General features: G+C 57.0%; 2 protein-coding genes across 2 annotated transcripts; one reads left to right on the top strand and one right to left on the bottom strand.

Moving 5' to 3' along the window:
- STAT2 (signal transducer and activator of transcription 2) lies at window positions 1-20,369 on the top strand. The gene is made up of 24 exons (XM_083881198.1): window positions 1-66; window positions 169-300; window positions 789-939; window positions 1,336-1,434; window positions 1,523-1,615; window positions 1,695-1,773; window positions 2,553-2,638; window positions 2,716-2,864; window positions 2,945-3,017; window positions 5,008-5,093; window positions 6,471-6,623; window positions 6,703-6,723; window positions 7,636-7,729; window positions 7,819-7,875; window positions 9,238-9,321; window positions 9,435-9,533; window positions 12,048-12,183; window positions 14,184-14,233; window positions 14,633-14,721; window positions 14,803-14,939; window positions 16,852-17,040; window positions 17,148-17,205; window positions 18,356-19,296; window positions 20,191-20,369. The coding sequence occupies exons 2-24, from the start codon at window positions 170-172 to the stop codon at window positions 20,328-20,330; spliced, it is 3,195 nt and encodes a 1,064-aa protein (XP_083737324.1). The 5' UTR covers window positions 1-66; window position 169; the 3' UTR covers window positions 20,331-20,369.
- Window positions 20,370-21,351: 982 nt separating this feature from the next.
- On the bottom strand, window positions 21,352-25,090 carry IL23A (interleukin 23 subunit alpha; the record flags this gene model as incomplete). Its single annotated transcript, XM_083881183.1, has 4 exons — window positions 21,352-21,492; window positions 22,927-23,052; window positions 23,731-23,826; window positions 24,920-25,090. 4 exons carry the CDS (start codon window positions 25,088-25,090, stop codon window positions 21,352-21,354), a joined length of 534 nt encoding a protein of 177 aa, XP_083737309.1.
- Between the last annotated feature and the right edge of the window lie 480 nt (window positions 25,091-25,570).

Below are 25,570 nucleotides of genomic sequence, written 5' to 3'. Positions count from 1 at the left end.
AGCAGAGGAACCCCCCAGGACTGAGCAGGAGCCGAGGACCCCCGGCAGCAGAGGACCCCCCGGCAGGTACATGTGCTGGCTCAGCCATACCCAGCAGATTTTTCCCCTCCTCTATCCCTGCCTTGGCCAGGGGTCTCCTCTAACCCACTCTGACCCCTCTCCCCCCAGCATGGCGCAGTGGCAGGAGGTGCAGAACTTGGCCAACACTTACCTGGAGCAGGTGCACCAGCTGTACGCCGGCTCGGCCCTGCCCATGGCCGTGAGACAGAGCTTGGCCCCCTGGATCGAGAGCCAGAACTGGTAATGGGCTGGGAAATGGGGCTGGGGGCTGCACAGGGGGGGTAGACACGGGCAGGGGGCTGGGGGCTGCACAGGGGGGGTAGACACGGGCAGGGGGCTGCACAGGGGGGGACAGACACGGTCTGGGGGCTGCACAGGGGGGGTAGACACGGGCAGGGGGCTGCACAGGGGGGGACAGACACGGGCAGGGGGCTGGGGGCTGCACAGGGTGGGACAGACACGGGCTGGGGGCTGCACAGGGTGGGACAGACACGGGCTGGGGGCTGCACAGGGTGGGACAGACACGGGCAGGGGGCTGCACAGGGGGGATAGACACGGGCAGGGGGCTGGGGGCTGCACAGGGGGGGATAGACACGGGCAGGGGGCTGCACAGGGGGGGATAGACACGGGCTGGGGGCTGGGGGCTGCACAGGGGGGGACAGACATGGGCTGGGGGCTGCACAGGGTGGGATAAACATGGGCAGGGGTCTCAATTCTCACTGTCACAGGCGCCAGGCGGCAGAGCCGCTCTCCTCGCACGCCCCAATGCTGTTCCACTCCTTACTGGTGTTACTGGGAGAGAGCCTGGGCAGCCTGGGCTCGGGCTACGAGGATTTTATGCTGAAGCACAACCTGAGAAAGGCTCACCGGGACCTCCAGGTGAGGCTGGGGGGCTGCAGTGAGGCTGGGGGGCTGCAGTTGTTGTAATTCTTTAGGGAAATGTTTTTCCCTTTTGACTCCTGGAGTTCCTGACCACTCAGAGTGACCCTTATTTCCTTCTCTGACCCCCCTGGTTGTGGTCCAGCCATCTATCCCCTGACCAGGGGGCTATAAATTGTCTCCCCTTCCTTTATTCTATCTCTTTCCCCTTTGGAATTTCGAAGAATAAACACCTGGGACAAAAGTCCTTTTCTGAGATATCTCACCTCATCCTTGGTATAGTTCTCTCCAAAATCCTCCTGATAACTGAGCTGGCTAAAGCAGGGCAGGAGAGTGACTTTATACAGATGGGGGGTGGTCTCTGCTCTCCTTTAACCCCCCCAAACCCCTCCTCAGGCGGAATTTGGGAAGAATCCAGAGCGATTCGCCAACCTGGTGGCCAATCTGCTGCAGGAGGAGCGGCGGATCCTGCGCCTGGGGCAGGCTGGGGGGCAGGTAGGGCAGGGTTGTGTCCCCTCCCCAATCTCGGGGGTCTCACAGCTGCTGTCCCACCCACCTACACCCCCCATTTTTCCTTCCCCAGGGGGGTTCTGCCCCTACACCCAACCCAACCCCGGAGAGCGACAGGGAGCAGCAGATCCAGCGGCGTTTGGCCGAGTTCCAGACGGCCCTGCAGGTAAATTCCCCACCCTGAGACCCCCATCGAGCCCCCCCAGGGGCTCCCCAGCCCCTCCTGACCCCCCCTGTGCCCGCAGGAAGCAGAACGAGCCTTCAGGCACCTGGAGGATTTGCAGGATGCTTTTGATTTCTGCTTCAAGGTTCATTATAAACCAGGTGAGCTGCACACCTGGGGGAGATGGGGGGGTGGTACATCCCCCTCTGAGCCCCCAAAACCCCCAAAATCCTGACCCTTCTCCCCTCCCTGCAGGTCAGGAGAGGAACAGAGATGGTGGGGATGGCACTGCCCCCTCTGAGCCCCCAAAACCCCCCAAAAACCCCCAAATCCTGATCCTTCTCCCCTTTCAGCAGGTCAGGAGAGGAACAGAGATGAGGGGGGTGGTAGATCCCCCCCTGAGCCCCTAAAACCCCCCAAAAACCCCAAAATCCTGACCCCTCTCCCCTCCCTGCAGGTCAGGAGAGGAACAGAGATGGTGGGGATGGCACTGCCCCCTCTGAGCCCCTAAAACCCCCCAAAAACCCCAAAACTCTGACCCTTCTCCCCTCCCTGCAGGTCAGGAGAGGAACAGAGATGGAGAGGTGGTACATCCCCCTCTGAGCCCCCCAAAACCCCAAATCCTGATCTCTCTCCCCTCCCTGCAGGTTAGGAGAGGAACAGAGATGGTGGGGATGGCACTGCCCCCTCTGGGACCCCAAAAACCCCAAAATCCTGACCCTTCTCCCCTCCCAGCAGGTCAGGAGAGGAACAGAGATGGTGGGGATGGCACTGCCCCCTCTGAGCCCCTAAAACCCCCCAAAAACCCCAAAACTCTGACCCTTCTCCCCTCCCTGCAGGTCAGGAGAGGAACAGAGATGGTGGGGGTGGCACTGCCCCCTCTGAGCCCCTAAAACCCCCCAAAAACCCCAAAACTCTGACCCTTCTCCCCTCCCAGCAGGTCAGGAGAGGAACAGAGACCCCGGATACCTCCAGCAGCTCCAAAACCTCCAGGCCAAACTGCAGAACCTGGACCGGCAGCGGAGGGTGAGGATGGTGTGAGGTCGAGGAAGAACCAAGACCACCCTAAAAACCCCCTTGAGACCCCCCATTTTCCCCTCCAGGGGGTTCTGGCTCAGATGCAGCAGCTCTTGGGGCGCAGCCAGACCCTGCAGGAGCTGCTGCAGCAGGAATTGGGGGACTGGAGGCTGCGGCAGCAGCGCCTGTGCCTGGGCTGCCCTGGGGACACCAACCTGCGCCCTCTGGAGAGCTGGTAAAGCTTGGGGGGCTTGGGGAGAACTCGGGGGGCTTCAACAAGACTTTTCTGACTCATTGAAACTCCTTTTCCTGCAGGTTCACAGAGCTGGGGCAGGGGCTGTTCCAGCTGCGGCAGCTGTTGAGGGTGTTGAGCGACCTGAGGCAAAAGGTGATTGATCAATCGTGGGGAATCTTATCAATAAAATGAATATTTTGCTTAGCAAAAGATAATATGGAGCCTAGAATTGAAATGGAAGCTGGCTTTGAGTTGTAGGATTTATTGTATTATTTATTATATAAGTATTATATTATTTATTATATTATATTATTTATTATATTTATTATATTTTAATTTATTATATCTTATTTATTATATTTATTTATTTATTATATTTATTTTATTTATTTATCTATTCATTATATTATATTATTCATTATATTTATATATTTTATTTATTTATTTATTTATCATATTTATTTATTTTATTCATTCATTCATTATATTATTATATTTATATATAATATTTATTTATTTAATCTATTATATATTTATTTATTTATTATATGTATCTTATTTATTTATTTATTTCACTTATTTATTTTATTTATCATATATTTTATTTATTTATTTTATTATTTATTATATTATATTCTTCATAAATATTATATTATTTATCGTATTATATTATTTATCATATTATATATTATATTATTTATTTTATTATATTATTCATTGTATAAATATAAATAAATTATTTATTATATGAATATAAGTAAATTATTTATTATATAAATATAAATAAATATGTATTAAATAGAAATATTTATTATATAACCTTATTTATTATATAAATATAAATAAATACATATTGAATAGAAATATTTATTATATAACCTTATTCATTATATAGATATAAATAAATTATTTATTATATAAATATAAATAAACATGTATTAAATAGAAATATTTATTATATAGCCTTATTCATTATATAACCTAAAGACAACAGCCTGGCCAGCTGAAGGAGAATCCCTTTTAATTGAACAATTGAACAATTGAACAATTAAACAATTAATTTATCTTTCTGCTGGCTGAGGGGTCCAAAGGTCAATGCAGCAAAACAGAAAAGTCTAAAGAGTATTTTTTTAGGGTTTGAAATATAACACCTGGTAATGTGGTAGTTGTTATAGGCCGTGTGTGGATTCTGTAGGATTTTGTGTCTTGTGTTGGTTGGTCACTGTAAATTAGAATATTCATCACAAAAGGAGAGAGAATGGATTGTGACCAAAACCTTGCTCTCTTTTCCCTGCTCTCTCTTTTCCCCCTTCTCTTTTTCCTTCTCTTTTTCTTTCTTTTTTTCCTTCTTTTTTTCCTTCTTTTTTTCCTTCTTTTTTCCCTCCTCTTTTTCCTCCTCTTTTTCCTCCTCTTTTCCCCTCCCTTTCCCCTCCCTTTTCCCTCCCTTTTCCCTGCTCTTTTCCCTTCTCTTTTTCCCCTCTTTTTCCCCCTCTTTTCCCTTTTTTCCCCTTCTCTCTTTTCCCTTCTCTTTTTCCCTTTTCTTTTCCTTCTCATCTTTTTTCCCCCTTTTCCCCCCACTTTTTTTCCCCCCTTTTCCCCCCCTTTTCCCCCCCTTTTTTCCCTCCTTTCCCCCCCCCTTTCCCCCCCTTTCCCCCCCCTTTCCCCCCCCTTCCCCCCCCTTTTTTCCCCCCTCTTTTCCCTCTCTTTTTCCCTTTTTCCCTCCCTTTTCCCTCCCTTTTCCCTCCCTTTTCCCTCCCTTTTCCCTCCCTTTTCCCTCCCTTTTTCCCCTCTTTTCCCCTCTTTTTCCCCTCCTTTTCCCTTCTCTTTTCCCCCCCTTTTCCCTCCCCTTTTCCTCCCCTTCCCCCCCTTTTCCCCCCTTTTCCCTCCCTTTTCCCTCCCTTTTCCCTCCCTTTTCCCTCCCTTTTCCCTCCCTTTTCCCTCCTTTTTTCCCTCCCTTTTTCCTCTCTTTTCCCTCTCTTTTCCCCTCTCTTTTTCCCTCTTTTTTTCCCTTTTCCCCCCTCTTTTTTTCCTCTCTTTTTCCCCCCCTTTTCCCCCCTTTTCCCCCTTTTCCCCCCTTACAACAAACCCCCACATTCCAGAACATCTCATTTTTTCAGAATCCCTTTTCCCTGTGCTCCCCCAGGTGACCTACGAGAGGGACCCTCTGGTGGCAGAGACCCCCCTGCTGGAGCAGCGCCTGCAGGAGCAGCTCACCCACCTCCTCAAAAGGTGACAAAGAGCTAAAACTTGTCCCAAGAATTTGTTTTGGGGTGGAAAATCAGAAAAAAAAAGTTCTTAGTCCCCCAAGGGAATTGTTGTGGATCTTGGTTAGGAACAATAAACAGATTTTTTTTCTGGTTTCCAGGTGTGAGAAAAAAAAAAAAATTTATTTTTCACCACCCTTTAGATAGATTTTCTTTTATAGTTTAGATAGTTTTCTTTCTTTTGAGAAAGAAACACTATTGGGCACTCAGAACAACACCCCTTGACCTTTTTTTTTTTTTTCAATTTTTTTTTTTATTGTTTACTTTTTTCCACTTTTTAAACAACGAGCTGGAAAACATCCACTGCTAAAGGTTTTTTACCTGAATATTTTTCCACCTTAAAGTTTTTTCAGCTCCCAAGGATTGTTTTGATTCCTCCTCACAAGGGGTTGGATTTTTGGGGGTGTCTTGGGACTCAAAAATATTATTTTAGGTCCCTTCCAGCTCCATAATTGAAGAGGTCAGGGAGTTTTTGGCTCTCAGGTGTTGGGATTTAGGATTTTTTGGGGTGTTTTGGGACTCAAAATATTATTTTGGGTCTTTTCCAGCCCCAAAATTCAAGAGTTCAGGGAGTTTTTGGCTTTCAGGTGTTGGGATTTAGGATTTTTTGGGGGTGTTTTGGGACTCAAAAATTGTTTTGAGCTCCTTCCCCACCTCAAGGAGAGTTTGGAGAACTCTCTCAGGGATTTTTGGATTTTTGGGGTGTCTGTGCAGGGCCTGGGGCTGAGATTTGATCTGGATATTCTATAAATTGTATAAATCAGAGAGTTGTTTGGACAAGACTCAGATGGTGGGGTTTAGGATTTTTTGGGGTGCAGGTTTTTTGGGGTTAAACTCCGACTGGGCAGGAGTTAAACCTGGATAATCCTGATGGGTTCCCTCCAGCTCTGGGTATTCCAGGATTTTTAACAAGTGAGGGAAGGATGGGGAGGACAGGGGGGTTTGAGGGGTCTGGGGGCAGCACAGGGGGGTCTGGGGGCAGCACAGGGGGTCTCAGGGCAGCACAGGGGGGTCTGGGGGGGTCTGGGGGCAGCACAGGAGGGTCTGGGGCATCTCAGAGCAGCACAGGGGGTCTCAGGACAGCACAGGGGGGTCTCAGGGCAGCACAAGGGGGTCTGGGGGCACCATGGGGAGCACAGGGGGGTCTGGGGGCAGCACAGGGGGGTCTGGGGGCTGCACAGGAGGGTCTCAGAGCAGCACAGGAGGGTCTCAGAGCAGCACAGGGGGGTCTCAGGACGGCATAAGGGGGTCTGGGGAGGACAGGGGGGTCTGGGGGCAGCACAGGGGGTCTCAGGACAGCACAGGGGGTCTCAGCCCACCCCTGACCCCCATTCCCCCCCAGTGCCCTGGTGGTGGAGCAGCAGCCCAGCACCCCCAACCCCAGCAGGCGCCCCCTCATCCTCCGCACCGGCAGCAAATTCTCGGCCCGGGCCCGGCTCCTGGTGCGGCTGCAAGACCGAAACCACCCCATGGAGATCAAAATCCACATCGACAGGTGGGGCTGTCCCCTCCAGAGACCCCCCTGACCGCCCTCGGGGGTCCCACTGCCCCTCACTCCCCGTTTTCTCTTACAGGGACCCGCCCAACATCAAAGGGTGAGAGCTGGGGGAGCCTGGAGGTGATGGAGGGGCTGGGGGCTCACCCGGGGGGCTTGAAGGGGGTCCTGAGCCTCTCCTGGGGTCACTGGGGGGGTTCTGAGACCCCTGTGCAGCAGGGCTGTGTCACACAGGGGTCTTGATCCCCCCCACAGCCCCTCTGGGGGTCCTGAGGGGTGTCCTGAGCTCCACTTGGCATCCCTGGGGGGGGTCTCAACCTCCTCTGCTGAATCCCCCAGGGGTCTTGATCCCCCTCCCCAGCCCCTCTGAGGGTCCTGACCCCCCCAACCCTTGAGGGAGGGTCCTGAACCTCACCTGCCAATCCTGGGGGGGGTCCCAACCTCCTCTGCTGCATCCCCCAGGGGTCCCAACCCCCTCCCCAGCCCCTCTGGGGGTCCCAATCCTTCACCCATAGCTGGGCTATTCCCCCTCCTGGCAGGGGGGTCCTGACCCCCACCCACAGCCCCCTCCAGGGGTCCTGACCCCCCACCCACAGCCCCCCCAGGGGTCCTGACCCCCCACCCCCTGAGGGAGGGTCCTGAACCCCATTTCCCATCCCTTGGGGGGGTCCTGACCCCCTCTGCAGCATCCCCCAGGGGTCCTGACCCCCCCCCCACAGCCCCCCCCCAGGGGTCCTGACCCCCACCCACAGCCCCTCTGGGGGTCCTCACCCCCATCCACAGCCCTCCAGGGGTCCCAAACCCCCTCCACAGCCCCTCTGGGGTCCTGACCCCCCCACAGCCCCCCAAGGGGTCCTGACCCTCCATGTGCCCTCCCAGGGGTCCTGACCCCCATCCACAACCCCTCTGGGCATCCCGACCCCCACCCACAGCCCCCTCCAGGGGTCCTGACCCCCCACAGCCCCCCCCAGGGGGTCCTGACCCCCTCCCACCCCCTGGCTGTGCCCCGCAGGTTCCGCAGGTTCAACATCCTCACGTCGAGCAGCAAAACTCTCCTGGCCGGGGACAATCCCCAGGAAGGGCTGATCTGTGACTTCCAATATCTCGTAGGGACCCCTCCCCAAGACCCCCAAGACCCCCAAACCCCCTCCCCGGGCTGGGGACCCCACCCTGGGCTGACTCTCTGTCCCCACAGACGCTGAAGGAGCAGAAGGACTCCAGGGCTGGCAAAGGCAAAGGCACCAGTGGCGAGGTGGTGATTTATTAAAAAATTAAGGATATTGGTCTAATATTAATATTTAATATTATTATATTATTAATAATATTCAATATTATTATATTATTAATAATAATATTAATAATATTATGTCAATTATAATATTTATATTTATATAATAGTTATATAATTATATACTATTTATAATACTGTTTATAATTTATAAATTTATATTTTTATATTTATATATATAATTATATATTATATATGTAATATATAATATATATATTATATTTTATATATAATATTATATATATTATATATTATACATTATATATAATATATTATATATTTTATATATTATATATAATATATATAATATATATTATATATTTTATATATTATATATAATATATGTAATGTATATAATGTAATATATATTATATATATTATATAATATATACTTTATATATAATATATAATATATTATATATATAATGTGTATAATATATATTATATATATTATACATTATATATTTATATTTATATATATTTTAAATTTATAATTTATTTATAATAAATATAATAATTATGTAATAAATATAATAATATTCTATTAATATTGATATATAATATATTATGTATATAATAGACACACATATATATATGTCTATATATATATCTATAGACAAAGGCTCTCTGACAGTTTAAAGTTAGAAAGTGTATATTTATTATATATATTCCCAAATACACACCACAATTTACAGATGATCACAGGGGGCTTTTTATGTACAGGAATATTGAACACCCAAAACACAAATCCATATTCATAACTTTTGTATGTTAATTAGCCCAAAAAGCCATTAAGCATTTGTGGTTTGTTCTTTGAAATGGGTTGGTGGTCTTTTTTCCATGATTTATCAGTTCCTTCCATGATTTATCACTTCTTTCCATGATTTATCAGTTCTTTCCATGATTTATCAGTTCCTTCCATGATTTATCAGTTCTTCCCATGATTTATCAGTTCCTCCCATGATTTATCAGTTCCTCCCATGATTTATCAATTCTTTCCATGATTTATCGATTTTTTCCATGATTTATCAGTTCCTCCCATGATTTATCAATTCCTTCAATGATTTATCAGTTCCTTCCATGATTTATCAGTTCCTTCCATGATTTATCAATTTTTTTCCATGATTTATCAATTTTTTTCCCTGATTTATCAGTTCCTCCCATGATTTATCAGTTCCTTGCCTTCTGTTAACAAAAAGGGAAATTTAACTCCCTTACCTCAGTGATATTTATTTTAATTAAAATCTTTAATTCTTCTAAATCAATGCTTCTCTGGGGGGGTCTGGGGGGTCTCAGGGGGGTGACAGCAGTGTCACCTCCCTGCAGGGTCCCCTGGTAGTGACAGAGGAGCTGCACCTCATCACCTTCACGCTGGCCTACGCCTACTGCGGGCTGGAGCTGGAGCTGGAGGTGAGAGCTGGGGGGCTTTGGGGGGTTTTGGGGGGTTTAGGGGGGTTTAGGGGGGTTTAGAGGGGTTTTGGGGGCTTTGGGGACAGCCAGCCTGACCTCTGTCCCCTCCCCAGGCCACCTCGCTGCCCTTTGTCATCATTTCCAACAACAACCAGCTCTCCAGTGCCTGGGCTTCCATCCTGTGGTTCAACATGCTCAGCTCTGACCCCAAGGTGAGCAGGGGGACCCTCCCCCTGGTCCTGTGGGACCCCCAGGGCTGCCACCCCCTGCCTCGTGTCCCCCCCTGTGCTGCTCCTTGTCCCACCCCCTGCCTCGTGTCCCCCCTTGTCCCATCCCTGCCCTTTGACCTCTCTCCTGGTGTCCTGTCCCAGTCCCAGGTGCACATCTCTGTCCCCTGGTCCCAGTCCCCTGCTCTGATTTGTGTCCTTGTCCTTGGTCCTTGTCCCTTGATCGCTGTCCCACCCCTGTCCCCTGCCCTGGTGCGTGTCCCCATCCCTTGAACCCCATCCTGTGCCACTTGTCCCCAGCCCCTTGTCCCTGTCCTGTCCCTTGGTCCCTGTCCCATCCCCTGGTCCCTGTCTTGTCCCATCCCCTTGTCCCTGTCCCCTGCTGCATTTCCCTGTCCTTTGATCGCTGTCCCACCCCTGTCCCCTGCCCTGGTGTGTGTCCCCATCCCCTCCCCATGTCCCTTGTCCCCTGTCCCCATCCCCTCCCCATGTCCCTGTCCCCACTTACCTCATGTCCCCCTCCCCATGTCCCCATCCCTTCCCCATGTCCCCATCCCTTCCCCATGTCCCCATCCCCTCACCCTGTGGCCTCGTTCCCTCCCCATGTCCCTTGTCCCCTGTCTCCATGTCCCCATCCCCTGTCCCCATCCCCTCCCCGTGTCCCTTATCCCATGTCCCCATTCCCTCCCCGTGTCCCTGTCCCCATGTCCTCATCCCCTCTCCCCATTCCCTCCCCATGTCCCTTGTCCCCTGTCCCTATCTCCTCCCCATGTCCCCATCCCCTCACCCCATGTCCTCATCCCCATGTCCCTGTCCCCATTCCCTCCCCATGTCCCCATCCCTTCCCCCTGTCCCCATCCCCTCACCCCATGTCCCCATCCCCATGTCCCTGTCCCCATTCCCTCCCCATGTCCCTCACCTCATGTCCCCATTCCCTCACCCCATTTCTCATCCCTTCCCCATGTCCCCATCCCTGTGTCCCTGTCTCCATCCCCTCCCCATGTCCCCTGTCCCCACTTACCCCATGTCCCCATCCCTTCCCCATGTCCCTTGTCCCCTGTCCCCATGTCCCCATCCCCTCCCCATGTCCCTGGGCCCTCCCTGTGTCCCTGTCCCCACTTAACCCATGTCCCCATCCCCTCCCCATGTCCCTGACCCCACTCACCCCATGTCCCCATCCCCGTGTCCCTGTCTCCATCCCCTCCCCGTGCCCCTGTCCCCACTCACCCCATGTCCCCCTGTGTCCCCATTCCCTCCCCATGTCCCTTGTCCCCTGTCCCCATCCTCTCCCCAAGTCCCTGTCCCCATCCCATCCCCATGTCCCTGTCCTTGTTTACCCCATGTCCCTGTCCCCATCCCCATGTCCCCATCCCCATGTCCCCATCCCCATGTCCCTGTCCCCATCTCCTCACCCTGTGTCCCCATCCCCATGTCCCTGTCCCCGCTCACCCCATGTCCCCATCCCTGTGTCACTGTCCCCATCCCTGTGTCCCTGTCCCCATCTCCTCACCCTGTGTCCCCATCCCCATGTCCCTGTCCCCGCTCACCCCATGTCCCCCATGTCCCCGGTGTCCCCATCCCCATGTCCTGTCCTCACTCACCCCGTGTCCCCCATGTCCCCGGTGTCCCTGTCCCCACTCACCCCATGTCCCTGTCCCCTGTCCCTGTCCCCACTCACCCCGTGTCCCTGTCCCCTGTCCCTGTCCCCACTCACCCCATGTCCCCCGTGTCCCCGGTGTCCCCATCCCCATATCCTGTCCCCGCTCACCCGGTGTCCCCTGTGTCCCCGGTGTCCCCATCCCCATGTCCTGTCCTCACTCACCCCATGTCCCCCGTGTCCCCGGTGTCCCCATCCCCATGTCCTGTCCTCACTCACCCCATGTCCCCCGTGTCCCCGGTGTCCCCATCCCCATGTCCTGTCCTCACTCATCCGGTGTCCCCCGTGTCCCCGGTGTCCCCATCCCCATGTCCTGTCCTCACTCACCCCATGTCCCCCGTGTCCCCGGTGTCCCCATCCCCATGTCCTGTCCTCACTCATCCGGTGTCCCCCGTGTCCCCGGTGTCCCCATCCCCATGTCCTGTCCTCACTCACCCGGTGTCCCCCGTGTCCCCGGTGTCCCCATCCCCATGTCCTGTCCCCACTCACCCGGTGTCCCCCGTGTCCCCCGTGTCCCCCGTGTCCCCGGTGTCCCTGTCCCCGCTCACCCGGTGTCCCCCGTGTCCCCGGTGTCCCCATCCCCATGTCCTGTCCCCACTCACCCGGTGTCCCCCATGTCCCCGGTGTCCCCATCCCCATGTCCTGTCCTCACTCACCCCGTGTCCCCCATGTCCCCGGTGTCCCCATCCCCATGTCCTGTCATCACTCACCCCATGTCCCCCGTGTCCCCGGTGTCCCCATCCCCTCCCTATGTCCCTGTCCCCACTCACCCGGTGTCCCCCGTGTCCCCGGTGTCCCTGTCCCCACTCACCCGGTGTCCCCCGTGTCCCCGGTGTCCCCAGGCCCAGCAGTTTTTCTCGTCGCCCCCTCCGGCCCCGTGGCCCCGGCTGGCCGAGGTGCTGAGCTGGCAGTTCCAGAGCGTGGCCGAGCGGGGCCTCAGCCCCGAGAACCTCCTCATGCTGGGCAAGAAACTGCTGGGTGAGCCTGGGGACACGGGGGACACAGGGGGGACAAAGAGGGGACACTTTGGGGATGGAGGGGACACATAGAGAGACACAGGGGGGACACTTTGGGACACATAGGGGACATGGCAGGGGACACGAGGGGTGACACGAGGAGACACGGAGGGACACGGGAGGGACACTTTGGGACGCTTTGGGGACACTTTGGGAACATGGGGGGACACCTGGGGACACTTTGGGGACACTTTGGGGACACTTTGGGGACACGGGGGAATTGTGGGGGGACACTTTGGGGGACACTTTGGGGACATGGGGGACACTTTGGGGACACAGAGGGACATGGGGGACACTTTGGGGACATGGGGGCACACGTTGGGGACACAGAGGGACATGGGGGACACTTTGGGGACATGGGGGACACTTTGGGGACACAGAGGGACATGGGGGACACTTTGGGGACATGGGGGCACACGTTGGGGACACAGAGGGACATGGGGGCACACGTTGGGGACACTTTGGGACACGTAGGGGACATGGCAGGGGACACGAGGAGACACGGGGGGACACAGAGGGACACTTTGGGGACACTTTGGGGATGGGGGACACGTTTGAGAGACACGTGGGGGCACATGGGGATACAGGAGGGAGACAGAGGGGACACACTGGGGACACGGAGGAGACACTTTGGGGGCACTTTGGGGACATGGGGGGACAAGGAGGGGACACTTTGGGGACACGGGAGGGACATTTTGGGGACACTTTGGGACATGGGGGGACACGTTGGGGACATGGGGACACACATTGGGGACACTTTGGGACATGTAGAGGACATGGCAGGGGACACGAGGGGTGACACGAGGAGACACGGAGGGACACTTTGGGGATATGGGGGGACACTCTGGGGACACGGGGGACAACACATGGGGACACGGAGGGACACGGGAGGGACACTTTGGGGACAAGGAGGGACACGGGAGGGACACTTTGGGGGCACTTTGGGGGCACTCTGGGGACACGGTAGGGATACGGAGACACCTTGGGGACACCTTGGGGACACCTTGGGGACATGGGGGGACACGAGGGGGACACGGGGGGACAAGAGGGGACACTTTGGGGACATCGGGGGGACATTTTGGGGCACTCTTTGGGGACACTTTGTGGACACGGGAGGGACATTTTGGGAACACTTTGGGACATGGTGGGGACACAGGAGGACACTTTGGGGACATGGGGGGACACTTTGGGGACACGGAAGGGACAAGGGGGACACGGGGGGACACTGAGGACACTGGGACACTCTGGGGACTCTTTGGGGACACTTTGGGGACACGGAACGGACAAGGGGAGGACACTGTGGGGACACGGGGGGGGACATGGGGAGGAGACCGGGGGGACACTTTGGGGTCCCTTTGGGAACACGGGGGAAATGGGGAGACATGGGGGGGACACTTTGGGGACATGGGGGGGACACTTTGGGGACATGGGGGAACACTTTGGGGACACACTTTGGGGAAACGCTGGGGACATGTTGGGGACGCTCTGGGGACACGGGAGGGACATTTTGGGGACATGGGGGGACACTTTGGGGACATGGGGGGACACTTTAGGGACACAGAAGGGACAAGGGGGACACTTTGGGGACACTTTGGGGACACTGGGACACTTTGGGGACACTTTGGGGACAAGGGGAGACACGGGAGGGACACTTTGGGACACTTTGGGGACAAGGAGGGACACAGGGGGACACTTTGGGGACACCTTGGAGGCACTTTGGGGACACGGGGCGACACAGAGGGACATGGGGGACACTTTGGGGACATGGGAGGACACTTTGGGGACACTTTGGTGACACTTTGAGGACACGGGGGAGACGCTTTGGGGACATGGGGGACAACACATGGGGACACTTTGGGGACACAGGAACAGGTGAGGACACTTTGGGGACATGGGGGACCCTTTGGGGACACTCTGGGGACAAGGCTGCCCCGCCCTCTCTCACTCTGCTCTCACCTCAAGGCTCGAAGCCGTCACCAAACAGCACCGTGGCCTGGCCCAAGTTCTCGAAGGTGAGTGGGGCCTGTCCCCTCTGTCCCCTCTGTCCTCTCTGTCCCCCCATGTCCCCTCAAGTCCCTCCATGTCCCCCATGTCCCTCCATGTCCCCTCTGTCCCTCCATGTCCCCTCCATGTCCCCCCAATGTCCCCAATGTCCCCCTGTCCCTCCACATCCCCCTGTCCCCCCATGTCCCCCCCATGTCCCCCCCATGTCCCCCCATGTCCCCCCATGTCCCCCCATGTCCCCTCCATGTCCTCCCCATGTCCCCCGTGTTCCTCATGTCCCCCCATGTCCCTCCACATCCCCATGTCCCTCCATGTCCCTTCCATGTCCCCCCATGTCCCCAATGTCCCCATGTCCCCCCCTGTCCCCCCATGTCCCCAATGTCCCCCAATGTCCCCCTGTCCCCCAGGACGGAGCCGCCGGTTTCTCGTTCTGGGCTTGGCTGGACGCGATCCTGACTCTGCTGCAGGAGCACCTCAAGCAGCTCTGGAAGGACGGGTAGGAACGGGGGCTGGGGGGGCTGGGGAGGGGTCTGGGGGTCCCACAGGGGCTGAATTGGCCTCCCCCCGTCGCCCCCAGACTCATCCTGGGCTTCGTGAGCCGCAAGCAGGAGGAGAAGCTGCTCAAGTCCAAGAGGACGGGGACGTTCCTGCTGCGCTTCAGCGAGAGCGTCCTGGGAGGGGTCACCTTCACCTGGGTGGAGCATCCTGAGAGGGGTGAGTGACCCCAAAACCCTCCTGAGCACCCTGAGAGGGGTGAGTGACACCCCAAAACACCCCAAAACCCCTCTCAGCATCATGAGAGGGGTGAGTGACCCCCCAAAGCCCCCTGAGCATCACGAGAGGGGTGGGTGACCCTAAAACACCCCAAATCCCCCAAATCCCCTCTCAGCATCATGAGAGGGGTGAGTGACCCCAAAACACCCCTGAGAGGGGTGAGTGACCCTAAAACATCCCAAATCCCCCAAAATCCCCCCCTGAGCACCCCGAGGGGGTGAGTGACCCCCCAAAACCCACCCTGAGAAGGGTGAGTGACCCCCCAAACCCCCCAGCATCATGAGAGGGGTGAGTGACCCCCTAAAACTCCCCAAATCCCCCCAAAACCCCCCTGAGCACCCCAAGAGGGGTGAGTGACCCCCTAAAACACCCCAAAACCTTCAAAATCCTCCCCCCCCCAAGCACCCTGAGAGGGGTGAGTGACCCTAAAACTTTTTGGTCCATTTGCATATTGGGATTGGTTTAATTCCAGCTTCTCATCCTTCTTGTTCCTCCCTTCACGCCCACCCTTGTTTGTGTTTTTGGGACTGAAAGTTTGTTGTGGTTTGGACAAAGTTTTTCTTGATGTGCCGCAGGAAAAGGATTTATTTTGTCTCTCTGTGCAGAGAGCTGAGTGACACTCAGTGTGAGGCTCAGAACTGCGCAGAATCTGAAATACACAAAATGGTCCCAAAATGGACAAAAAATGGGCAAAAAATGGTCACAAAATGGGCAAAAAATGGACCCAAAGTGGTCACAAAATGGACCCAAAATGGGCAAAAAATGGACACAAAATGGACTCAAAATGGGCAAAAAATGGCAAAAAATCGGCACAAAATGGGCAAAAAATGGGTAAAAAATGGGCACAAAATGGGAAAAAAATGGATAAAAAATGGCACAAAATGGGCAAAAAATGGGCACAAAATGGGCAAAAAATGGCAAAAAATCGGCACAAAATGGGTAAAAAATGGTCACAAAATGGTCCCAAAGTGGACCCAAAATGGACACAAAATGGGCAAAAAATCGGCACAAAATTGGCAAAAATGGGCACCAATTTGGCACAAAATGGGCGAAAAATGGTCACAAAATGGGCAAAAAATGGTCCCAAAGTGGGCAAAAAATGGGCACAAATTTTGCAAAAAATGGCAAAAAATGGTCACAAAATGGGCAAAAATGGGCAAAAAATGGACCCAAAATGGACCCAAAATGGACTCAAAATGGGCACAAAATGTTCACAAAAATGGGCACAAATTTGGCACAAGAGGGTCACAAAATGGACCCAGAATGGTCCCAAAATGGTCCCAAAATGGGCAAAAAATGGTCCCAAAATGGACCCAAAATGGGCACAAAATGGTCCCAAAAGAGTCCCAAAATGGTCCCAAAATTGACCCAAAATGGGTAGAAAATGGTCACAAAAGGGTCCCAAAATGGTCCTAAAATGGACCCAAAATGGACAAAAAATGGTCCCAAAATGGGCAAAAAATGGACCCAGAATGGTCCCAAAATGGTCTCAAAATGGTTCCAAAATGGGCAAAAAATGGACCCAAAATGGTCTCAAAATGGTCCCAAAATGGACAAAAAATGGTATGGACAAAAAATGGTCCCAAAATGGTCCCAAAATGGACCCAAATTTGACACAAAATGGTCTCAAAAAGGAAAAGGATTTATTTTGTCTTGAGTGACACTGAATATGAAGCTGAGAATCTGAGCATCACAGAACCTGAAACACATCAAAAAACGCCCTTAGGCAGCACAAAACCTAAAAAAAATAAAAAAAATTAAAAAAAATTAAAATTTAAATTTTAATCATCACCATCACCCCTCCAGTGACCCCAATATTCCCCCAGTGACCCCAATATTTCCCCCCTGCCAGGCTCCCCCTCTTTCCACGCCGTGGAGCCCTACAAAGCCTCGGAGCTGGTGTCGCTGGCCCTGCCCGACATCATCCACAATTACCAGATGATGATGGAGGAAAACCCCCCGGAGAACCCGCTGCAGTTCCTGTACCCCAACACGCCCCGGGACGAGGCTTTTGGGGGTTATTACAGCCAGAAACAGGAGGGTACGGACTGGGATTAAGGATTAATCCAAAGATTAATCCAGAGCAGCGTTTTTTATCATTCTGGTTTTTATTTTTTATCATTCTGATTCCTATTTTTGTGCCCGCAGGGAATTTGGATGAGTCTAAGAAATACCTGAACCGGCGGCTCATCCGTGTGTCGTCCAGGTGAGGAGAGCTGGATGTGGGGGTTTTGTATTTTTTTTTTTTTAATATATTTTAGAGATGGGATTAGGGCAGAGGAGAGGCGGTTTGGTGTTCGGAGGTGGTGTTTATTAATAATATATATTTTTTAGATAATTATTATAGTATTATAATTAAGTAGATACGCCAGTACCCAACCCCGACCCCAATACCCAACTCCAATACCCGACCCCTGACCCCAGTCCCTGACCCCTGACCCCTGACCCCAACCCCTGATCCCAATCCCTGACCCCAACCCTGACCCCAATATCCAACCCCTGACCCCAATACCCAACCCCTGACCCCAATCCCTGACCCCAATACCCGACCCCTGACCCCAACCCTGACCCCAATCCCCAACCCCTGACCCCAATCCCTGACCCCAATACCCAACCCCTGACCCCAGTACCCAACCCCTGACCCCAATATCCAACCCCTGACCCCAATCCCTGATCTCTGACCCCAGTCTCTGACCCCTGACCCCAATACCCAACCCCAATACCCAACCTTGACCCCAAATCCCTAATCCCTGACCCAAATACCCAACCCCTGACCCCAATCCCTGATCCCTGACCCCAATACTGGACCCCTGACCCCAACCCCTGACCCCTGACCCCAATACCCGACCCCTGACCCCAATCCCTGATCCTTGACCCCAATACCCAACCCCTGACCCCAATAACTGATCCCTGACCCCAACCCCTGACCCCAGTTTCTGATCCCTGACCCCAATACCCAACCCCTGACCCCAATACCCAACCCCTGACCCCAATCCCTGACCCCAATACCCCAATACCCCAATACCCAACCCTGACCCCAATACCCAACCCTGACCCCAATCCCCAACCCCTGACCCCAATACCCAACTCCTGACCCCAATACCCCAGTACCCAACCCCTGACCCCAATAACTGATCCCTGACCCAAATACCCAACCCCTGACCCCAATACCCAACCCCTGACCCCAATCCCTGATCTCTGACCCCAACCCCTGACCCAAATACCCAACCCCTGACCCCAATACCCAACCTCTGACCCCTGACCCCAACCCCTGACCCCAATACCCAACCCCTGACCCCAATCCCTGATCTCTGACCCCAACCCCTGACCCCACAACCCCATTGTCTCTCCTGCAGACAGCCCAAGTGGCAAACAGAGGAGGAGCTGGTGGTGGCCACCGAGGACCTGGAGATGCTGCAGCTGCAGCCCGAGGGACAGGGGACAGAGCAGGCCGGGGGCCTGGCATTGTCACAGCCCCAGGGGACACTGCAGGCCACCCCTGGGAGCTTGGGGACACCACAGATGATGCCCACAAGCCCAGGGACACTTCAGGTCACCCCTGGGAACTTGGGGACACCACAGATGATGCCCACAAGCCCAGGGACACTTCAGGTCACCCCTGGGAACTTGGGGACACCACAGATGATGCCCACAAGCCCAGGGACACTTCAGGTCACCCCTGGGAACTTGGGGACACCTCAGGGGGTGGCCACGAGCCCAGGGACACCACAGGTCACTCCTGGGAACTTGGGGACACCTCAGGGGGTGGCCACAAGCCCAGGGACCCTCCAGCCCAGGGGTTTGGGGACACTGCAGCCACAACCCCAAGCACAGGTGGTGGCACACGTGGTGGCATCGGGGCTCCCCGACATCCAGGGGACACTGCAAGTGCCACCAGGGGCTGTGGGGACCCTGCAGGGGCTGCCTGGGGGGCTGGGGGTGCTGCAGGTGGGGTCAGGGGACTTGGGGACACTGATGGGACAGCAGGGGACAGTGGCCGTGGTGGGGTCAGGAGGTTTGGGGACACTGGCTGGGGACAGGGGGACACTGCAGGTGGGGTCAGGGGACTTGGGGACACTGCTGGGACATCAGGGGACAGTGGCTGGGGACACAGGGTCAGGGGACTTGGGGACACAGCAGGTCCCCCAGGGGCAGGGGACACTCCCAGCCGAGCTGAGGGACCTGGAGCTGCTCCCCGGGGCCCGGGACATGCAGGAGCTGCTGCGGGCGCTGGAGGAGCCGGAGCTGGGGCCGGACATGGGGGAGAACTTGGAGGAGAGGTTCCAGCTGAGCCCCGGTGAGTGAGTGTGTGGGGCTGGGGTGGGGACAGGGGTGTCCCCTGGGCACTGTCCTGTCACCTCGACACTTGCCTGTCCCTTCAGCATTGCCCTGTCCCCTCGGCACTCATCTGTGTCCTTGGCACTGAGCTGTTCCCTTAGCCCTGTCCTGTCCCTTTGACACTGCCCTGTCCCCTCGGTACTGAGCTGTCCCCTCAGCCCTTCCGTGTCACCTTGACACTTCCCTGTCCCTTTGGCACTACTCTGTCCCCTGAGCACTGTTCTGTCCCCACTGCCCTGTCCCCTCGACACGTCCCTGTCCCTTTGACACTTCCCTGTCCCCTTAGCAGTGCCCTGTCCCTTCGACACTGAACTGTCCCCTGGGCACTGATCTGTCCCCCCTGCCCTGTCCCCCTGCCCTGTCCCCTGGGCACTGCCCTGTCCACTTGATACTTCCCTGTCCCCTTAGGCCTGTCCCCTGAGCCCTGCCCTGTCCCCTCTGTCCTGTCCCCCTACCCTGTCCCCTGCCCTGCCCTGTCCCCTCATCCCTGTCCCCTGTCCCCCCTGCCCTGTCCCCTGAGCCCTGTCCCCTGTCCCCCTACTCTGTCCCTTCAGCCCTGTCCTGTCCCCTGCCCTGTCCCCTGCCCTGTCCCCTGGCCCTGCCCTGTCCCCTCTGTCCTGTCCCCCTGCCCTGTCCCCTGTCCCCTCATCCCTGTCCCCTGAGCTCTGTCCTGTCCCCTGGGCACTGCCCTGTCCCCTCATCCCTGTCCCCTGTCCCCCCTGCCCTTCCACTGTCCCCCCTGCCCTGTTCCCTCTGTCCTGTCCCCCCTGCCCTGTCCCCTGAGCTCTGCCCTGTCCCTGCCCTGCCCTGTCCCCCTGCCCTGTCCCCTCAATACCGCCGTGTCCCCCCTCAGGCAGCGCAGCTCTCCTGGACCACCACGACCCTTTCCTGCCGCAGCCCGAGGACTGTGCCCTGCCCGCCGTGCCCTCGCTCTTCTCCTCCTGCTCCTCCGACTTCCTCCCGCTGCACATCGACAGCAGCGACTTCCAGTGACCCCCCCTGGACCCCCGACCCTGTAAATAACCCCCTGCCCACCCATTGCCCCAGAACCGCCTCCTCTGTCCAGCAAAACTTTATTATAAATTCATAAATACCCGAGATAAATAAGGTAAAAAAATCGCACATCATAAATAATCCCTATAAATAAGGGGGGAATAAATATGGGGGGATTTTGGGGATGTCCAGGGGGCTCAGGGGGAATAAACACAGGGGGGATTTTGGGGATGTCTGGGGGGCTCAGGGAGAATAAATACAGGAGAATTTTGGGGATGTCCGGGGGGTTCAGAGGGGAATTTTGGGGGTGTCTGAAGGGCTCAGGGGGAATAAATACGGGGAGAATTTTGGGGGTGTCCAGGGGCCTCAGGGGGAATAAATACAGGGGGATTTTGGGGATGTCTGGGGGGCTCAGAGGGAATAAAAACGGGGGAATTTTGGGGATGTCCAGAGGGCTCAGGGGGGATTTGGGGGGCGATGTCTGGGGGGCTCAGGGGGAATAAATACAGGGGAAATTTGGGGATGTCCAGAGGGGCTCAGGGGGAATAAATACAGGGGATTTTGGGGGTGTCTGGGGGGCTCAGGGGGAATAAATACAGGAGAATTTTGGGGATGTCCAGGGGGGCTCAGGGGGGAATTTGGGGGGCGATGTCTGGGGGGCTCAGGGGGAATAAATACAGGGGATTTTGGGGATGTTCGGAGGGCTCAGGGGGAATAAATATGGGGGAATTTTGGGGATGTCCAGGGGGGCTCAGGGGGAATAAATATGGGGGAATTTTTGGGGATGTCCAGAGGGCTCAGGGGGAATAAATACAGGAGGATTTTGGGGATGTCTGGGGGGCTCAGGGGGAATAAATATGGGGGAATTTTTGGGGATGTCCAGAGGGCTCAGGGGGAATAAATACAGGAGAATTTTGGGGATGTCCGGGGGGCTCAGGGGGAATAAATACAGGAGAATTTTGGGGATGTCCGGGGGGCTCAGGGGGAATAAATACAGGGATTTTTGGGGTGTCCCGCGGGCTCAGCGGGCGCTGTGGTTGAACACTCGGCTCATGACGGCGGCGAAGGAGCGGAGCCGTTTCAGCGCCAGGTGCCGCTGGATCTGCCGCTGCCACAGCTGGGTGGGGGGCAAGGGGTGCCTGGGGGTCCGGCCGTGCCCTTCCTGGGGGGTCAGAGGGGTCAGAGGGTCGTCAGTGTTCTTCTGTCATGTCCCAGAGCCCCCCTGGTAATTCCTGACCCCCCCCCCCCAAGATGTTCCCGGTGTTTCCAGAGCCCCCCCGGTCCTTCCTGAGCCCCCCCAGTTCTTCCAGAGCCCCCTGGTCCTTCCTGAGCCCCTCAGTCCTTCCAGAGCCCCCCGGTAATTCCTGAGCCCCCCCGGTCCTTCCAGAGCCTCTCAGTCCTTCCAGAGCCCCCCTGGTCCTTCCTGAGATCCCCAGTTCTTCCAGAGCCCCCCTAGTCCTTCCAGAGCCCCCTGGTGTTTCCAGAACCCCCCCGGTGCCTCCAGAAACCCCCCAGTGCTTCCAGAGACCCCCCCAGTCCTTCCTGAGCTCCCCTGGTCCTTCCAGAGCCCCCACTGGTCCTTCCAGAGCCCCCCCCAGTAATTCCTGAGCCCCCCTGGTCCTTCCAGAACCCCCCGGTCCTTCCTGACCCCTCCCAGTCCTTCCAGAGCCCCCCCGGTGCTTCCAGAGCCCCCCAGTAATTCCAGAGCCCCCCTGGTGCTTCCAGAGCCCCCCGGTCCTTCCTGAGATCCCCAGTTCTTCCAGAATCTCCCGGTCCTTCCTGAGCCCCCCCGGTCCTTCCAGAGCCCCCTGGTGTTTCCAGAGCCCCCCGGTGTTTCCAGAGCCCCCCCGGTGCCTCCAGAAACCCCCCAGTGCTTCCAGAGACCCCCCAGTCCTTCCTGAGCTCCCCTGGTCCTTCCAGAGCCCCCACTGGTCCTTCCAGAGCCCCCCAGTCCTTCCAGAGCCCCTCCAGTCCTTCCAGACCTCCCCTGTGCTTCCAGAGCCCTCCCTGTGCTTTCAGAGCCCCCTGGTGTTTCCAGAGACCCCCCAGTCCTTCCAGAGACCCCCTGGTCCTTCCAGAGACCCCCTGGTCCTTCCAGACCCGCCCTGGTGTTCCCAAGCCCTCCCGGTGTCCCCCTGGTCCATCCCTCCGGTGTTCCCGGATGAGTCCCCAATGTCCCCCCGGTCCAGCCCCCCAGTGTCCCCCTGGTCCATCCCCCCGGTGTCCCTGGTCCATCCCCGCAGTGTTCCCGAGCCCCCCAGTGTCCCTGGTCCATCCCCCCAGTGTTCCCGAGCCCCCCAGTGTCCCTGGTCCATCCCCCCAGTGTTCCCGAGCCCCCCAGTGTCCCCTGGTCCATCCCCCCGGTGTCCCTGGTCCATCCCCCCAGTGTTCCCGAGCCCCCCAGTGTCCCCTAGTCCAGTCCCCGGTGTTCCCAGTCGAGCCCCCCAGTGTTCCTGGACGAGCCCCCCGGTGTTCGCAGTCCAGTCCCCCAGTGTTCCCGACCCTCCCGGTGTTCCCGAGCCCCCCCAGTGTCCCCTGGTCCAGCCCCTCGGTGTTCCCGAGCCCCCCGAGCCCCCCGGTCCCCCCGGGTCCCCACCTGGACGTGGCGCAGCAGCTGCTCCATGGTGGTCTCCAGCTGGGGCTGGGGCTGGTCCCGGAAGATGTCTGAGCCCAGCAGGTCCCGGTAGTGCTGCAGCGCCTGGCGGATCCGCTGCAGGCAGCGCTGGGGGGACGGCGGGGTGAGGAGGGGGCTCGGGACCCTCCCGGGACCCCCCAGACACTCGTGGGAACAGTGGGCGCATCCCTGGGACCCCCTGGGGACCTCCAAACGCATCCTCAGCATCCCTGGGACCCCACAGACATCCCTGGGACCCCCCAGACATTCCTGGGACCGCCAAGTGCATCCCCCGCCTCCCTGGGACCCCCCAGACATTCCTGGGACCCCCAGACATCCCCAAGGGCCCCCAAATGCATCCCTCAGCCTTTCTGGGACCCCCAGACATTGCTGGGACCCCCAAGAACATCCTCAGCATCTCTGGGAACTCCAGGCACTCCTGGGACCCCCAAGTGCATCCCTCAGCCTTCCTGGGACCCCCAGACATCCCCTGGGGCCCCCAAGGACATCCCTCAGCCTTCCTGGGACCCCCAGACATCCTTGGGACCCCCCGGGCAACCCCCACAGCATCCCCTGAACCTTGGACACTCCTGGGACCCCTCAGACATTTTTGAAAACCCCCTCAGCATCCCCTGGCCACCCCTGGGACTCCCAGGCACCTTCAGCATCTCTGCGAGTCCCCAGCACCCCTGTGCCCCCCCGGGCCCCTCTGTGACCCCCCCGGGACCCTCTGTGACCCCCTGTGACCCCCCCGGGACCCCCTGTGCCCCCCGGGCCCCCCGGTACCGTGCTGTTGGTCTCCAGCGCCAGCGGGTCACAGGCGTCGCTGCAGCGGATCCGGGGGGGCCAATTCTGGGGCTCCTCCAGCAGCTGCATCCCGTCCTGGGGCGGGGAGAGGTGGGGTCTCCGAGTGCCCCGGGACCCCCGGGAGGGACCCCCGACCCCCGGTCCAATCCTATCCGTTATGGCCCCGACCCTCCCGGTGCTTCCTGAGCCCCCTCGGTGTCCCTGGTCCAGCCCCGCGGTGTTCCCCGGTCGAGCCTCCCGGTGTTTTCTGAGCCCCCCGGTGCTTCCTGAATCCCCCGGTGTTCCTGATCGACCCCCGAGGTGTCCCCGGTCGAGCATCTCGGTGTCCCTGGTCCAGCCCCGCGGTGCTTCCAGAGCCCCCCGGTGTCCCCGGTTGAACCTCTCGGTGTTCTCGAGCCCCCCAGTGTCCCCGATCGAGCCTCTCGCTGCTTCTCGAGCCCCCTGGTGCTTCCTGAACCCCTCCCAGTGCCCCCGGTCCAGCTCCCCGGTATTCCCGGGTCGAGCATCCCGGTGCTTCCTGAGCCCCCCGGTGCTTCCCCGCGGTGTCCTCGGTTGAGTCTCCCGGTTCTTCCCGAGCCCCTCGGTGTTTCCTGAGCCCCCCGGTGCTTCCCGACCCTCCCGGTGCCTCTGGTTCAGCTCCCCGGTGCTTCCCGACCTCCCTGGTGTCCCCAGTCGACCCTCGCGGTGTCCCCGGTTGAACCTCTCGGCGCTTCCCGAGCCCCCCCCGGAGTTCCTGGTCGAGCATCCTGGTGTTTCCTGAACCCCCCCGGTGCTTCCTGAACCCCCCGGTGTCCCTGGCCGAGCCCCCGTTGTCCCCGGTGCCCCCGGTCCAGCTCCCCGGTATTCTCGGTTGATCCCCCGGGTGCTTCCCGACCCCCGCTCCGGTGTTCCCGGTCGAGCCTCTCGGTTCTTCCCGAGCCCCCCGGTGCCCCTGGTCGGTCCAGTCCATCCCCGGTGTCCCCGGCCGAGCCTCCCGGTGTTTCCCGAGCCCCTCGGTTCTTCCTGAACCCCCTGGTGTCCCCAGTTGACCCTCGTGGTGTCCCCGGGTCGAGCATCCCGGTGTTTCCTGAGCCCCCCGGTATCCCTGGTCCAGCCTCCCGGTGCTTCCCAACCCCTCCGGTGTCCCCGTCCAGCCCCCCGGTGTCCCCCGCGGTGTCCCCGCTCTCACCAGCGCCGAGGGCGGCTCTCTGTCCCTGCCGGCGGCCAGGAGCCGGGACAGCTCCCGGGACAGGATCCTGCAGGCGGCCCAGTCCGGGCGGGGGGCCGGGGCCGGGGCCGGGGCGGCGGGGGGCGGCGGCAGCAGCGCCGGGAGGAGCAGAACGAGGAGCAGCGGAGCCATCGGAGCCGGCCCGGTGTCGGTGTGTCTGCGCCGCCACCGCCCCCCCGGGGCTCTTTATGGGCCGGCGGCAGGTGGGGAATCCCGGGGGGCAGGTGCCTCCCGCCCCTCCCGGCCACATCATCACCATCACCATCATCATCATCATCATCATCATCACCGCCATGGCCACCATCATCATCCCCGCCCGGCCCGGAAAAGCAGAACCGATACCGGGCCGGGGTCCCGCCGCACCGGGACGGGACGGGAGGGGAGGGGAGGGGAGGGGCCGGGCAGGAAAACCCGGGGCAGTTCCTGGAGGGATGGGAGGGACCGGCGGCGGCGGCGGGGCGTCCCTTGGCTGCACCTGTGTCCCCTCGGTGTCGCCTGGTGTCCCCTCAGTGTCTCCTCAGTGTCCCCTGGTGTCCCCTCAGTGTCCCCTCAGTGTCCCCTTCTTGTCCCCTCTCGGTGTCCTCTCGTTTTCCCCTCTCGTTGTCCCCTCAT

This window comes from Zosterops lateralis (assembly GCF_965231275.1).
Source record: "Zosterops lateralis genome assembly, chromosome: 32".
NCBI lineage: Eukaryota > Metazoa > Chordata > Aves > Passeriformes > Zosteropidae > Zosterops > Zosterops lateralis.
Note: the sequence above shows the minus strand (reverse complement) of the source record. Positions and strands in the feature narration are given on the sequence as shown.